Raw genomic sequence first — 17,255 nt, forward strand, 5'->3', positions numbered from 1 at the left:
GTTCAGAACAGGCCAGCACCATATATGGACGCTGGGCAGGGGCCCGGCCCAGGCCTGGGAGTTCTTTGTATAGGCATGCCCAAATATGGTGTATATGCAGACAGCTTGAGGAGTTCTGTGCCAGGCATGCCCAAGTTGAACTTGTGAGGTCAGAACAGGCCAGCTCCATATATGGACCCATGGGCATGCAGGGGCTCAGTCCAGGCCCGGGCAGAGGCCTTTTAGCGACGGTTCTGGACAACCACGGGTCCGACCGACTCGACACCGGCACTGCACCCCCTGTGTGTGTGTGTGTGTGTGTGTGTGTGTGTGTGTGTGTGTGTGCCTCAGTGAGTATAGTGCAAGTCAAAATAAGAACATAGAGTAATTGTGGTGTGCATATACGCATACATTGCACAATCAGCAGATTGTTAAAGATGACAGACTATACAAGACTCTTGCCTTGTATTTTATTTCCTTTCATCTGTGATGGCTGTCGAGATCATGCTCATAATATTAAAGTACTGAATGTCATTTCTGAAATAACCTAATCAGTCCGACTCGATTCAACGGTCATATTGAATTTTTTTCTCCCTTATTTTAACCGCTACTTTATTCCGGCAGTGTAATTTCCCTATAAATCATGCGTGATCAACTTTCGCTTTGCCCCCCCCCCCCCCCCCCCCCCCCTCTCGATTTTTCCTGGTCCGTTTGTCTCTTGCAGTTCCCTGAGACGGATGGGTTCCCTCCCTCCATCCTGTGTTAGTCAGAATGGACCTGGGCCTTTGAACACACAGGAAGGAACAGCTAACTGACTTTTTTTTATTTAGTCCAAATGCGATGTGGCATAATCTGTGAAGGATAGGGATGTGTCTTTGTGCCCGCTGCATAGAGTCCTGCATGTATGATGTCAGTCTGCAAGACTAATGGACTCCTTCTGCAAAGCCAGCGCTGCTGCTGCACAATAATAGTTTTTTCTTTCCCGAGGATGGAGGGGGTGCCAAAGCGAGTCCCAGGATGGTGCATGTTGTCTCAGGGGTTATGTAATGCTGCATGCACACATGTATGCACGCATGTCAGCCAGCCATCCAGCAATTCCCACTACTTTCCCCCACTACAGTTCAGTTTAGTTTCTGTAGTCTGCAGTTGAGTTCACGCTACAGTATTCCATATCAGTCCGTCCTTTTTTCCTGAGAGATTTCTTTGTGAATCAGTAAATTCACTATTTGTGAACCATCGACTGGCAGTATATAGGTGAAGGGAAGTCTAATGTCATTCTGGATGGTTTTTTTTTTGGAGAAATCAGACCTGTCTGAAGTGAGTACTGTACTGTACTGTACTGTACTGTACTGTACTGTACTGTACTGTACTGTACTGTACTGTACTGTACTGTACTGTACTGTACTGTACTGTACTGTACTGTACTGTACTGTACTGTACTGTACTGTACTGTACTGTACTGTACTGTACTGTACTGTACTGTACTGTACTGTACTGTACTGTACTGTACAAGCCCTCCTCCCTGGCCTGTGTGTGTCTTTGTGTTAGGCTGTGCAACAGTGACACTTGGGACACAGGGACACACACACAGCTGTCTATAGGAGTTGTTGCACCACTCAAAAATAAACGCCGGTCAGAAATGACAGCACCGTATATATATCCGTGCAGATAAAGACGTTGCGAGTGTACTAGTGCTGCTATGGTGACTGGTTTCTGGATGGGCAGCTCTCTACCGTCAGTCACAGAGAGATGTTTCTACAGAATGGCTCATTGTAACACAGCTGTAAACGCCAGCGTTTGGCACCCTGGGCTTTTAAACAACTCTGCCCAGTGACATTAAGAGTCGCCGTGGCTCCATTCACACCGGTGCACAAATAATCCCATCATATTTAAGAGGGCCCATTAAGTGGCACATTGAGAATTCATGGGCCTTTTCCCTCAGCCCTCCCTCCGTGATTTATCCGTGACGGCCATATTGCCCGGTCTCTTTCAGGAGGAGTGGCTTCTCTTTTTGTCTTAGAGGAGGCGTGAAACAATGCATCTCGGGGCCCATTGCACCGACAAGGCCTCCTCTTTCAGGGGGGGGGTGGGGGGCGAGAGGGCCGGGGCTGGCCCTAACATCTGTTTGTGTCCAGAGCCAGGCGGGACCGGAGCACAGCTCGCCTCGGCGGGCCCCTTCTCCTCTCCCCGGGGGTCTTTGTTCCCCGATTTCATGCTATCAGAGCCGCAGCATGTTTTCCTGCGCAGAGCTGTCAGCGGCATAAAGGCCCCAGAGTGGGGGTCACATCAAGAGGGATGGGCATGAAAAATTGGTAAAATGTATCACAAAGCCCACCCACTAGATGGTTGCCTAGCGCCCCTGTGGCGGGGTGACAAGACCCCTCCCCTCCTTTCCTATATACCTTTCTCCTTTCCAAAGCCCTTTTCCTTGGCTGAATTTACACTCCTTCCTCTCTCTCTCCCTCTCCGTCCCTCCCTCTCTCGCCCTGGTGGACAAGCACATCATTTAGATGAAATGGTGCAAACAAATTAAAGGGTGGTGCTCTCTTCTCTCTTCTCTCTTCTTTCTCTCTCTCTCTCTCTCTCTCTCTCTCTCTCTCTCTCTCTCTCTCTCTCTCTCTCTGTGTCTCTCTCTCTGTCTCTCTCTCTGTGTGTGTGTGTGTGTGTGCACCAGGGTCTCTCTCCCTCTCTGGGAGGCAGATTGCTGCTGGTCACCTGCCTGGCCTGACAAAGCCATAACTGTAACTCACCAAGTCTGCAGTGATGGAAAGTAACTTTACTTAATTACAATTTTGAGGTACCGGTATTTGTACTTTACTGCATGGAGTGTTTACGATTCGCAATACTTTTACTTCTACTCCACTACGTCTCGGATCAAAATATTGTATTTTTATATTGCAGTACTGGTACTTTTACAGTAGGCTAAGAAGGGAAAAAATGCTTTTGGATTATTATACTTATATATTAGAATTAGAAATGTTTGTGTACGGTTCCTTCCTATCTCACAGCACTTCTTGATTAGTCATTTAAGAATACACAGGATGTAACTATACAACCATGTCTAACAAATTAGAAGCACTAAGAACATTTCTTTTTTTTTTCTTTTTAAATTAGTCTTAGTCATTACACGTCTTTCTTTTAATTTGTGAATAATTATGTTCGTTCATGTCTGAACTATCAACACCTTAGCCTTCTGAAGAAGACGAGACTATTCCATTAACTGTTTGCTGCTGATCTTTATTGAATAGCGAGGTAATGAACTCCACAGAATGAGTTTTTATTGGACCGCAACAAATCACTGATCACCGATCGGGTCTTCAATATTTTCTAATTGACCCCGGCAACAACAAATTCCCCGAACCCCATTTCAGTCAGATTGATCTTCAGAGAGTGGTTGCGGCGGTGTCCATGCAGGTACATTTAACAGGCTGCACAGTGTCTCCGAGTACTTAGCAGGCGTTTATACTCGTATCAATACCAGTGCCTTTTGGCAGGTTCTATAATCATTGCCTCAAGGTTGGATTTTAATTAGTTTTCTTCTTGTTCGCAGGATTAATGTCCTTATTAAGCCTGAGATGTGAATTCAAGGAAAAAACAAACCCGTGAATGGCCATTGCATCGGCATGATTCGCTGTGTTTATAGCCTCCAAAGCTGCCTATTGGGAGTGTAACAACCCAAACCAGCAACATTCAAATGAATTCCACATTAGGAGCACTGGGGTGGATTTGACTGTATGGCCTTATTGAGGGCGGGGGGGGGGGCTTCAGTTCAGAAGAGCCGTGTACGTTAAACAGCCTTGCCGACATCTGCCGCAATTGGTTTCAAAGTGCTGACTTAAATTGGCGGCGGGGGGGAGGGGGGAGGCGGTTTCTCTGATTAAATCTCTCGTTAGGTTCTCTTTGTACAGGTGGCAGTAATGTGTCGAGAGGCCTGGCAATGAGACAATGTGCTTCAGTTATACGCTGGAGCTCTAATACGCCACAGGAGAGCCCACCCTCTTTTTTACTGCCACTGCTTTACACACAGACGCAGTCACAATGAAGCATCTGGTGGTCTTTTCCTGTGGAGAAAGCTTTCCATGGCCTTTGTGTCTGCAAAATGTGTGTGGGAGTGTGTGTGTGTGTGTGTGTGTGGTAGAGAGAGTTTGCATTTGTGTCTTTTAGTAAATGTGTGAAAGAGAGAGCGAGCGAGAAAGAGTGCTGATTATTTATTTTTAATGGAAGCAAGTATAATTGTGTATGAGTGCATGTAGTGACAGGGTGCTTGCTCCCAGCTTGGAGTCTGTGCATGCGCTCGTGCGTGTGTGTGTGTGTGTGTGTGTGTGTGTGTGTGTGTGTGTGTATAGAACCCCCCAGTAGCGGGGGAGGTCACGGGGGTCAAAGTGATGAATTTTTATGGGCCTGTTTCCTTGTGTTTCAGCCCTGTCCCTTTCTCTGCGCGCTGCACTGCCTCTCAAAGACAACCATGCAGGGCAATTTGTCCTGCGGGGCCTTGCAGAAAGGACCAGCAGAGGAGTTAAATACCAGGGGGGGAGAACACACACACACTCACACACACACACACACACTCTCACACACACTCACAAAACATACACACATCCATACATTCATGCACGCGCACTCTCTCGCACACATGCACTCACACACACACACACACGCACTCACACCCCTTCGTCTTGTTGTCCTAAATGATTTGTGGCCTGTCCATTATCCATTCCGAGGGGGACAAATGCTCTCCTCTGCAGAGGTCCTGAAAGGTAACCAGAATGGCAGCCCTCAAAGCGCGCCATTGTTTTTAGTAGAAGTTTCCCAGATGTTATAATGCACCAGATAAATGGGGGCACATTATCGCTATACCTCACGCGCCCCTTTTTACCTCTCTGTCGGGCCCCGTCATGGGCTGTGGGCGTGGTCGGTGACCACCGCCCCGGGACCCCCTACGACGACGCAGCCCGCCTGCCCATCAACCCCTCTCACACACACACACACACACACACACAGAGGGTTCATGGGAAACGAGGAGTGTGTGTATTGTGTGCGTGCGGTTGCCTTCTAGTAGCTGCCAAGGCTTCCCAGGGTCAGCCATTGACCAGCGTGGGTCATGGATAGGCTACGGTATATAGCGTCCTAAAGGAGAGCCCTTCAGTGGTGATGGTATGTGTACGTGTACTACTCCGTCCGTGTGCTTCCATGTTAAGTCCTCCTGCTAAGGTGTGGCAGTGATGAATCCCACTGTGTGTTGGCTAGGATTAATTAGCCCTGCTGTTGGGGGCGGGGGGGGGGGAAGAGAGTGGATATCTCTGGCCGCTGTCCAGGCAGACGGGGCAGGGAGGGGTCGCCGCTGATTTACCGGCCGTCCCGCGTTAATAGCTGGCAGGGGAACAAGGGGCCAGATTTGTTTTTGCCCACGTCGGGTTCCCCCCTTGACCCCCTCGGGCAGAGGTATAGCAATCATGAACGCAGCTACAGACAGGCGTGATGAAGGGGGGTTATTGGAACCGTGGCACGCCGGGGGGGGGGGGGGGGGGGGGGAGGGAGACGTGTCGTTGCGTGTACCGCCTCGAGCTAAACCTGCCAGCGGTCGCTGGCAACGCCACCTTAGTTGGCACAGCGAGGAAAATAATGGCACATTGTGACAATGCTGCTCCCGGGGGCAAAACGGGTGGTCCCCTGTCTCCTATTTCTTTTGGTAATGAAGAATGAGGTCATTGTCGTCATTTATTTATCTCTCTCTCATTTGCCTCTCTCTCTCTCTCTGTCCCCCAATTGAGATTTAATTGCCTTACCCTAAATGCACTCCATGGTTTATTATATTAGGTGGAATGGCAGTTTGGTGAGTAGCGTCATGGTATTGAAGCAGTTTGGTGAGTAGCGTCATGGTATTGAAGCAGTTTGGTGAGTAGCGTCATGGTATTGAAGCAGTTTGGTGAGTAGCGTCATGGTATTGAAGCAGTTTGGTGAGTAGCGTCATGGTATTGAAGCAGTTTGGTGAGTAGCGTCATGGTATTGAAACAGTTTGGTGAGTAGCGTCATGCTAATGAAGCAGTTTGGTGAGTAGCGTCATGCTAATGAAGCAGTTTGGTGAGTAGCGTCATGGTATTGAAGCAGTTTGGTGAGTAGCGTCATGGTATTGAAACAGTTTGGTGAGTAGCGTCATGGTAGCGTCATGGTATTGAAGCAGTTTGGTGAGTAGCGTCATGGTATTGAAGCAGTTTGGTGAGTAGCGTCATGCTAATGAAGCAGTTTGGTGAGTAGCGTCATGGTAATGAAGAAAGCCAGTGAGGTTGTCAGGTTGACAACAGGTGTGGCAGCCTGCTGTGCCCTATACGCCCGCGGTTATCAGGGGAAACACTGCATAATGTTAGTTATGCTGCATACTTATCTATAAATAATCTATTTATAAACTTTAAACTATAAACTTTATAAATGCACCACATCTCTGATCCACGTAACTCAAGAACCGTTCGCCACCAATAAATTCATGAGTGTTTCAATTTGACACAATTCAATCAATGTGACGTTCCACACCACCACGGGGAGTGCAGTGCCCGGCCTTGAGTCGGTGGGATACACCAGCACAAACGCCTCTGCCCCGGGCTCCGTACAGGACCCAAATGAGACAATTGATCACACCTGATTACCCCCAGATCTCCATATATGAAGCTGGCCTGTTCTGACATCTGCATAGACTCCAATTACATTGGGTCCTTTAATCCACATATTTCTTATGTCATCATTGAGAGCTATACACATATACTATGTATATATGCATATGTAATTTGTAAGTTGATTAGCGGTATACTGTGGTTACTTTGCGCCGTACACAGTCCCAGCCAACCCGCCACTTTTGATGCGTATGCATCGTCCCAGCAAACTGCCTGATACGGCAGTGGTGCCAGATTACATACATGTATACACAGGAGCATTACCTTTAATCCTCCCAACACTAAAACGTATCGTCATTACGTCACCATCGAAAACCAATTACACTCTGGCATTGGGTCCTTTAATCCACATATTTCTTACGTCATCATTGAGAGCTAGTTATACATATACACACCATGTAATCTGGTCCCAGCAAATCAGGCACAATTTGCTGGGACGGTGCATACGCATCAAAAGTGGCGGGTTGGCTGGGACGGTGCATACGAGCCGGGCGAAACTATTACTTGCGCGCTCTGCTTGCGCAAGTAATAACTGTGTGGGGCATGCATTTCCAACTTTCCAAGTAGGCCAGTGCCCAACTTGGCCCAACTTGGAAAGTTGAATTCACACAATATGCACTGATTATCTTTATTGCCGTTGAACTGCGTTTGGTAGGAATTAGTAAAATAGATACCACATGATGGGATTGAGCTCTGCCGAATAAAACCAGAGCCGAGTGTTGTGTAGTGTAGATGCAGAGTTCTCCATTTGTAGCTGCAGGTTGGCATCAGTTCATCACTTATAAGTCCTCCATGTATAGCTGCAGGTTGGCATCAGTTCATCACTTATAAGCACTGTGACGTTCGTGCCAAGACGCTTGTGTGCAGGTCTGGTGTGGCGTTGTGGTGTTTGTTGTTGCGTCGGTACACAATAAAATCCTGAATGTTAATTTTAACGCTCAGACTATGCCATGTTGGCTAAACGGATCACCTCCATCTGTCCGAGGGGCAGGGCGCGAGTGACAGGAGGCTTGGTTGTGCGTGTGTGTGTGTGCGTGTGTGCGCGTGGCTCTTTGGTCTCTGAAGTGGGACAGATTGCTTTAACCTCCCCTCTAAAGAGAGCATCTGGAATAGAGAGCTCCTTTTAAACAGCCGCTTCCTCCTCCGACAGTCATGAGATTACCCTCCATTGAAGCGCAGAGCCAATGCTTTCCTGGCGCAACTTCTCATCCCCCCCTCCCTTCCGCCTTCACCCTGTCCCCCCTCCCTCCTTCACCCTGTCCCTGGACTCTCCACAAACACTCATGGCCTTATTCATACTCCAGTTTTAGGTGATAAGATGACCGCCGAAAACTACAACATAGTGTCACGCCTCACTGTGATAAACAAGCAACTCACCGCGGCTCACCCAAATTCACATTTTCTCTGTTTTTTTTACTAACCACCGTTTCGATGGTCACCTTATCACCTTCTTAACCCATTCTCGGGATGGGGACCCTGGTCCCTGGAACAACATATTTCCAGATGGGGGTCGGCGGCCAATTACATATATTTTTGGGGGTCCTTGACATGAAAACATGGGTTTGTCAGAATCGTCCTCAGGTCTAAATGGCTTAAACTAGGCCTTCAGCGTTCACCTCCTCCACCCCGTGACACTATAGAGCGGCAGTGCAAACTCAAACTTTGTGGAAGCTTCGTTACACGAGAGGCGGTCGCTGCCGAGTGTGTGAATGGCAAAGACGGTCTAATTTGTTTTCATTTTTTTTCTTCTACGATCCGTTTTCCACCTTTGTCCTGTTCCCCACCTCACGGCTAATTCCCACATGTATCAAATGGGCCCGGCAATTGCACTCAAAACGAATCATGTTAATATCATAATATAATTTGGGGGTAGAGAGAGAGAGCGTGTTTGGAAGTAATGCGCTTAGGAAACAGTCGCTTTGATGGGCCAACTTGGGGGGGGGGGGGGGGGGGGGCGGAGAGGGAGAGAGGGAGAGAGACAGATAGAGAGAGAGCTCTGTTCATTGCGGGCGGGCCTCTCTCCACCACCATGCCCTCCTCATATCAAGCTCAGCAGTCACATTACCACCAAGCCCTGATTACCAGATGCATGATCCACAATTAGACCTGAGGAACAGGGTTAACTTCTGGTCAACAATCTGTCCCACAACACACTCACACACACACACACACACACACACACACACACACACACACGCACCTCGTTCACTCAGGCCGCCATGGGAATGGAGTGTTGATTTGTCTTTTTTTTTTCTCTCTCTCTCTCTCTCTCCATAAATGTCTTGTTCTACACGTGGAGCACCTGGGCTGTGCTGGCACTGGGACAGAGCAGCGTCCCTGCAGTGATCTGGGTGCTAACACCTGGGCTGTGCTGGCAGAGGGACAGAGCAGCGTCCCTGCAGTGATCTGGGTGCTAACACCTGGGCTGTGCTGGCACTGGGACAGAGCAGTGTCCCTGCAGTGATCTGGGTGCTAACACCTGGGCTGTGCTGGCACTGGGACAGAGCAGTGATCTGGGCGCTAAGTGACTGCATGCGGGTTCTCATTTATTCCCCTTTTGGGCCGTCTCATGATGGCAGCGACTGACAGAACGGACGGGACGGGTTGGGGGGGGGGGGGGATCAGTGATCAATATCAATGACGTGCAATCAGCTGCCACTGATCGCCGTGACACACTGATCGGTCATAGTCAATGAACATATGAATGGATAAATCAATTCACCACCACCGTTCTACGGCCATTACGCTCCATGTGGACACGTCAGATGTCGGAGTGGACATAAGAATGATGCCACACATTACAATCTATTGCGTTTATTGAAACACTTACATTCTATATACTGTACTTAGTTGACCGGAGGGGTTCCCCAGGGGTCTATAGTAGGCCCCCTATCTGTTTTTTCTCTGCACTAAAAACCTTTGCCGAAAAGTAGAAGTATTTACATGCAGCCCACATAACACACAACCGGATATACAAAGATGGGGGTTCTGAAATCCTTGAAATGCAGGCTTCAAAACGGGTCTGTACAAACCAATGGCGTCACTTTGTCCATTATTCTTTACAGTATTTTCAGTCAATCAAATTTACAGTCAATCAAATTAGTCGAAAATATATTTTCATGAACAGAAATTCCGGATGACATCTTGCATTCGCAGCTTTTGCAAGGCGCAGTTACAGACTTGGTAACATTCACAGATTGTGGAGGAATTGTCTGGCCTGACATGGGACATGCAAAACATTTCATTTTCTGTTTGCACCCAGAATGTCCAACAATAACGTATTGTACAACAACTAGTCGATGCTCTCGTGCAAGGACAGTTGGCACGGGTAGTAACATGAATGCAAAACCAGAGTGGACCTTTTGATCTCACTGGGAATGATTTAATTCCATTACTATCCAATTCAAAGTCTACATTCATGTCTACATAGTCATGTGCTATACTGTAAGTAACATTCACCTTTGCATTGCAGCAACAGATTATTATTAGACCTAAACCTCACTTGCTGGATTATAGAAATCATTTGAAGAAGAATGGAGGCTCTCTTTCTGCCTTCCTAATATCAAAGCTCTGTTTTTTTCCCCCAGACCAATAAGCTATGCTGGTTGTTGGCCCCGAGTGCACTGGTGCAGCCTGCCTGTGAATTGGCCTGGGATTTCTGCTTGCACAGATTTTGGATTTACAAAGCAGGCGACAGAAGGGGGGCTCACGAGGAAGAATGAGAAGGAACCCAATACACCGTAAAATCCTCAGTGTGCATTTAACTCGGGAGTGTGCAAAGTACAACCACGTGGACCGGCGAGGGTCCATTTGGTTGCACGTGTGCAGTTACAAATTGACCGATTTAACGCTGAGGATTTTTGTCATTGTGGGTCCATTTTGAGCCGCGCTTCAATTCAAGAGAAGTCGTTTTTGTGCCATAATAAAAATATATTGCTTTGAGTTGGTGTGCTCAGAAGGAACACATGGTGCAGGACGTTAGGATAACATAATTCTCATTATGTTATCCTCCATAGAATACCCATTAATAGTCATATGTAATATAGCTAGTCATAAATTAGAGCTCGGTCGCGAACATTGAAAAGGCTTATCTGATTTTCTGTCATGTCGGTTACTGATATCTAGAATTGATGGAACATTAAGTGTCTCAGCAACAACACAATTTGGTGTAAACAATGGTGAAAAATGACTTTTCGTCTGTATTGTCTGAAGTGTTGGGTACAGCTACAATGACTTTTCGTCTGTATTGTCTGAAGTGTTGGGTAAAGCTACAATGACTTTTCCCCTGGATTGTCTGAAGTGTTGGGTACAGCTACAATGACTTTTCCCCTGGATTGTCTGAAGTGTTGGGTACAGCTACAATGACTTTTGACAGGGAAAGTATCTCCGGCTTGCCCTTCTCTCTAGCCTCCTCTTTGGCCCTATTCATTGCACAAAGCAGCTTAAGCGCACTTAAGCGCATTAGCATTTGGCTGCCAGGGGACCATATTGACCCTCCATTTGGAAGGCCTAAATGAGTGAAAGATGGAGCGATTTGTTAGGGCTTTAGAAAGTTGCTTTTGGGGGAAGGGGATGGCCGGTTTGAGGAGGTGAGGGGGGGGGGGGTCCGCAGGTTGGGGGTGGGGTGGGCGACTTGATGATGGTTGCTTCACTTTCTCTGAGGGCACGGTGTTTATCCTAATCTGCCGTGTTTTTTTTCCCCTTTTTTTCAGGGTCCGAAGCAGGACTGATTTGTGACATTTCATTCTAAAGGGGCCTTTTTTTCCGGCCCCCGTTTATATTGGCTTGACCCGATTATCTAATCTGTGCTTTGAATTTCAATAAGGGTGCTGCTGCCCGGCCGGCCTTGTCCCCGCAGTGTGGTATGGGAACCACTGGCCGGAGTAGGATTACCTCATTCAACTGTCTTCAAACACAGATGGTCGAATGTTTAACTAATTGTTAAAAAGGAGTCCACAAAGGGGAATTTAAGCATGCACACGGTCCATAGGGTCAGTACATAGAGCTAGATAAAGAGGGGGGACAGTGAGGTGGTTCCTTTGTAGAATAGTCCTTTAAAAATCATTGAAATGCGTAGCAGGCAGCAGTGTGCTGTATGGCGCTGGGTGCCAGAGGGCTTGTGTGATACAGTACGCCAGCATTATCAACTAGCCATAAATAGATGTGTATGAATATTGCCTGTGTGGATTTGTGTTTTTTTTTCTCCCACTCAACCCTGCAGGGGAGACATTGAGGAGTGAACGAGTGGCTTGACTCAAATGTGTGTGTGTGTGTGTGTGTGTGTGTGTGTGTGTGTGTGTGTGTGTGTGTGTGTGTGTGTGTGTGTGTGTGTGTGTGTGTGTGTGTGTGTGTGTGTGTGTGTGTGTGTGTGTGTGTGTGTGTGTGTGTGTGTGTGTGTGTGTGTGTGTGTGTGTGTGTGTGTAACTTTACTGTATATCTGCCAGTGTTGTTTTCGTCAACTAAAAATGTTCGTCGACTACCTTTTTTCACTGACGAAACTAAATGGAAACTAAGCTACGATGACTAAGACTGAATATATCGACAATTTCGTCAACACATAAAATGTAGACTAAAATGTTAGGAAGGGACTAGTGGACAAGAGATCCATTATATGTCAATTTTTTTCAGTATGTGTTTTTGTTTTGTGGACAGTCATCGCCTGCTCTTGTCTTAAAGGGACACTTATAATATTTATATATATATATATATATATATGTATACATAATATATATATATGTTAATGACGTTTAGAAGATTTAGAACCCTTTCCTGGGGGTCTTTACTGTGTGTAATATGTGGTGTAATACACTGCTAAAAACCACATATTACACACATTAAAGACCCCCAGGAAATGGCCTGGGCCTTGTCTCAGCGGTCCAGGCACCTTGGCTGGTAATCCAGTCTGGCAGTGTGCCGCGGGCTCGACTCCCTATCCCGACAGCCCTTACTGCATGTCACCCCCCCCCCCATCTCTCTCCCCATCTCATGTCAGCCTACTGTCTGTCCCTCCATAAAATAAAGGTGCCCAGGAAATTGTTCTAAATCTTCTAAACGTCATTAACATATATATTTTTAGCAAAAAGGGTGAAGTGTCCCTTTAAGGGAAGTTGGCTGTGGTTCTGCTTCTTGTTTTATGTGATCACGTCCCTCATTCCCCCCCCCCTCTCTCTACAGAGGCTGACCTCCACCACCACCATGCAGACAGTCAGAGCCACCGAAACCGACGAAGTTGACAAGCTAATATTCAGAGAAAGCGACAATGACAGAGAGGTATATACATTAAATCACATCTCTCTATCATTAGGAAACAAACGGTATATAGAAGTAAATTATCCATCCACGTGGAAAATAATCCCATCAAACATCAACGGGGGTATGTCCACGTTGAAGTCAAAATTATAAATCACGCAATAAGAAAATTCGATTTTCCCTAAGTTCCATTTACTAACTGAGCAAAATTGATTTCTCTAGACATTGCAGACTATTTTCTTCAAGGGAGAAAAAAAAATGAATTAACTTCATGGCAAATATGTTGTAATTCAATCATTCAGCGTAAACGGTCTTATATCAAGATGTGTAATTAGTGGTTCACCTTTCAATTGCTTTGTAAAACGAATGCCAAGCAGTGCCACAAAATACCCATCTTGATATTATGAAAGAGAGCTAAATGAATGAATTGCCCTTGAGTGCAGTCCATTTTGTTGAAATACATATTCGCGGGGAAAAGCACTCTGCCATATTAAATCAGCTCGGCGGCTTACAGGTGGTTTCAGTGTGAATAGGCTCGACGCCGCAACGAGACACGTGTAGAATTAACAGCGCTCACTCGCAGTCGCCGTGGTGCAGTTCAGTTCATTAGCGCTCTAATTACAAAGTGCAGTTCACATTAGTATATCTATTAATCAGAGCACGGTTTCTCCCCCCCCCCTCTCTGTTTTAGGTTGTTCTTCAACTTGAAAAGAAGCTTTTTAATTATGTCAACCAGGACGTTTTCCGGGAAAACAATGGGACCTCGGTAAGTCACCCCACTGTTTCATAAACCATATAACGCATTCATCCAATTCCCATCATAATATCCCCCCACCCCGGTTTCCTTTTATTTATTACTTTGTTTAATATATTTTATCGACTTTCTCTCTGAGCTTCTGTTGAGCCCACTCACAACGGCCTGCCGGCACTCGCCACATTTCAGTTCAACACACGTGAATGACACGCAACTAATGAAGTGAACCAACGCTATTTAGTTGCACTTTGATTTGACGGCTCTTTGATAGCATGTCCGTTGGTGTTACTGCAAAGGTAGAACAATTTGCACACACACACACAATAATTGGGATTTGTCGAGCTTGATTTACTGTAGTTGCGCGACGTGTTGTGAGCTTGTAGATCAGCTATGTTTGGTGTTAGTATAACTCAGGCTTTACAGTAGGGACCGGAGGCGCGGACGGACGGACACCCTCCTATCTCCTTGTCCTAACACACACTCTTCTTGTTGTCCCAGCCTGAGGGGTCAAATGTCTTTGGAGCGCCTCTTAAATGAGACGCGAGTGTGGATGAGGTTAGTGTTTAAGTGCCTGCGCTGGAATACACACCTGATACACACTTCCACTTTTATAAGGCTGTATATTACTGTAAGTGGCTCGAAGATAAGAGCTTGTTAAATGAAGGACACGTGTGCGCACGCACACAAACACATGCACACACACACGCAAACAAACGTGCGTGTGTGTGTGTGTGTGTGCGCACACACACACACACACACACACACACACACCAATCATGCATACAGGATTGTTTGTATGGCCATTGATTTAGGAAAGAGCATGTTTATCTCTCGGAAAAAGGACAATTGTAGGTAATGTTTTCTATACCCTCTGTGTTTATCCTGTGGTTGTGGCAAACCGAGAAAATGTCTTTAAAGACTGGAAGGGGGGGGGGGGGGGGGCATTCTAGGGAAATGTGTAAGTGATTAATGTCTAGCTTTGTTACCGTGAGATCTAGCTTCATATTAGGGAGTAACGCAAATAAAACTATTTCCCCATTACACAAATAACAACACTGGAGCTGGTACAGTACATTCAAATTAGCTAATGGAGAATGCCGAGTGAAATTATGCTCCTCATCTTATGAAATACCATGGAAAGATATACCACTTTTATTAGGAAAGCTGCGTAGGAGAAAAAACACTGTTCTCACACATGTCAAGGACCCCAAAATGTACATTTATCATTTGCTTAAAGCTGCTATAAGCAATAATATGTCAAATTTTCAATTACCTTTTAGTTTTTAGTTTGTTTTTTGGGGTAATTCAGACAGCCAGCAATAGGTAAAACGCTTCCAAAAATATTTTTTCTCTGTGACACATCTAGGGGCCGCACTCTGCATTCAAAGATTTTCCTAGAAGATTTGTCATTGGTCAATTTGCCTGTCTACTTCCTTCCTGATTGGTCATTGTGACCGGGTTTTTTTTCAACCAATGCCAAAGCTTCTAGGAACATCTTTGAATGCAGATTGTGGCCACTATATGTGTCACAGAGACTAAATTTTTATGGGAGCGTTTTACTCATTGCTGTCTGTCATGGCTGTCTGAATAGCAAAAAAAAATAAGTCCCCATCAGAAAATATATTTTGTGCCAGGGACCTGGTCTGGTCTAAATATTTTTTTCTCTGCTTTCTGATCCCAGGCAGCGTTTTTGGCTATATACAGCTTGCCAATAACTAAAGAAGGGAACATCGCGGTGGCAAAATCTTTTACCAAATAACAGTAGAGACTCTCTTTTGAGATATTTGGTTTACCTGCTATAGTGTCGACCCCTTACCCCTGTGTCAGATCGTTGGTTAGACTGGCATATTCTCCGATACCGATATGACAAATAAGGGCTGTATCGGGATTAATGTCGGGATATCGCTACCTGGTAGTATAATGCAGGGGTTTTCAACCTGGGGGTCGCAACCCCCTCGGGGAGTCCGGAAATTAATGAGTTATAATGAGTCAACTCATTTAGCTGGGGAGCCACTAACCCCCTCCTCCAAGGACCCCCCCCCCCCCCCCCAGAGCCCACTTTAAGAACCACTTCTGTACTGTAGTGTAGGTACATCAGTTGCTTATACTGTGGAAAGGTTCCAGAGGCATACTCCTTCCTTCTACCTATCTTTTTTCCCTCCCTCTCTCTCCCCTCCTCCCTCTCCCTCCCTCCTCCCTCTCCCCCCTCCTCCCTCACCGAGCCAGGCAAGATGGATGACATAATGGGGGTATCAGAGATAATCTGATGGTCATGGTCTAGTTAAACACACCGTGTTATGATCCTTATAAAACAAACTACCTTTCCAAAAGGATAAATGTCCCCTCCCTCCTCTCCCCTACTCTTCCACTGGGCCACGGAGGGGAAGAGAAGAGAGAGAGAGAGAGAGAAAATCCATTGCATCCTTCATCAACTACTAGACTTGTACCGGCTTGACAGAAATTTAATTCGAGGCAGCTCTTGAAAATAATTATTGTATTTTGAGAGGAGTAATCATTGGCTGGGACATGATTGAATGTGTCCATGCCTATTGACTTTTGCTATGATTAATAGGTTTGTTTAGTCGATATTCCCATCGAAATTGTATAATTAATTATCCCCCGCGCTGTCACACCGGGACGATGGAGAGCCCTGATGAGTATTTGGGAAGATTAAATTTTCCGGGGGTGCTCCTGGATGTCGCGGGGGCCACCGGGAGGGAGGTGTGTGTGTGTGTGTGTGTGGGTGCTTGCTTCTCCTGTGTAGTGATGGGAGGTGCAAAGAGTGGGAGGGGGCAAGGAGTCCGTCTGGACATGCGTGTGTTTTGCGTGCACACGTGTGCGTGTCTGTGTGTATGTGTTGTGCCGCATCAGTGTCGGGGGAATCTACTGTTCTCTCCCACTGCCCACTTGTGCTCACACACACACGAGCATGCGTGCACACACACACACACACACACACACACACACACACACACACACACACACCCCTTTGGGCTCATCGCATCCTGTGTGCCATTGATTTTGTTTCAGTATCTCTTTATTGTGACTTTATCAGCGCGGTGCCGGCAGATGGGAGAGCGGCCGTGGCGGGCGGGAGGGTGTGTGTGTTTGGGGGTGAGGGTGTGTGTGGGGAGGGGGGGTTGTTGGAGGGGGGGGGGGGGGGGGGGAGTGATGAACCTCGCTGTCTGGCCTCGCTCCTCCTTGTCATGCTCGCGGCGTCGCCCGCGAGCATTACTCACAGCCACAGGACTTTTTAAAGATGAGGAGGAGATAGATAGATAGATAAATAAATAAAATGGCAAGCGACCGCCGCTCCAGCTCCAAACTTCCTTCATATTTTACCTGTCAAGGGCTCTTAAGTGGTAATACAGCGGTCCATGCTAAATAAATACCTGACCTTACGGGGATATATAAACCCCGAAGCCGTGCTGAACAGGGGGTCTCTTGGTTTCGACCGCTGCTATTCCGAAATGGCTTTACTGGACTTTTATAGGTATTGACTGACCACCTCTTGTATCTCTCTGCCTGTGAGATGTAGTCTAATTCACTGTGATGTGGGTGGTTTTAATTTGTCTCCACTGACACATGAGTGCCTCTTGTTAGTCGTG

The 17,255-nt window shown here is 46.7% G+C and overlaps 1 protein-coding gene across 1 annotated transcript in view; it reads left to right on the plus strand.

Annotated features, from left to right (window-relative positions):
• Positions 1-17,255, plus strand: part of inpp5a (inositol polyphosphate-5-phosphatase A) — a 206,581-nt gene that overhangs the window by 151,043 nt on the left and 38,283 nt on the right. The window contains 2 exon segments of the mRNA XM_083774951.1: positions 12,819-12,914; positions 13,585-13,659. Coding sequence (XP_083631077.1) covers positions 12,819-12,914; positions 13,585-13,659 — 171 coding nt within the window.

Source organism: Protomyctophum parallelum (assembly GCF_964188405.1).
Source record: "Protomyctophum parallelum genome assembly, chromosome: 10".
NCBI lineage: Eukaryota > Metazoa > Chordata > Actinopteri > Myctophiformes > Myctophidae > Protomyctophum > Protomyctophum parallelum.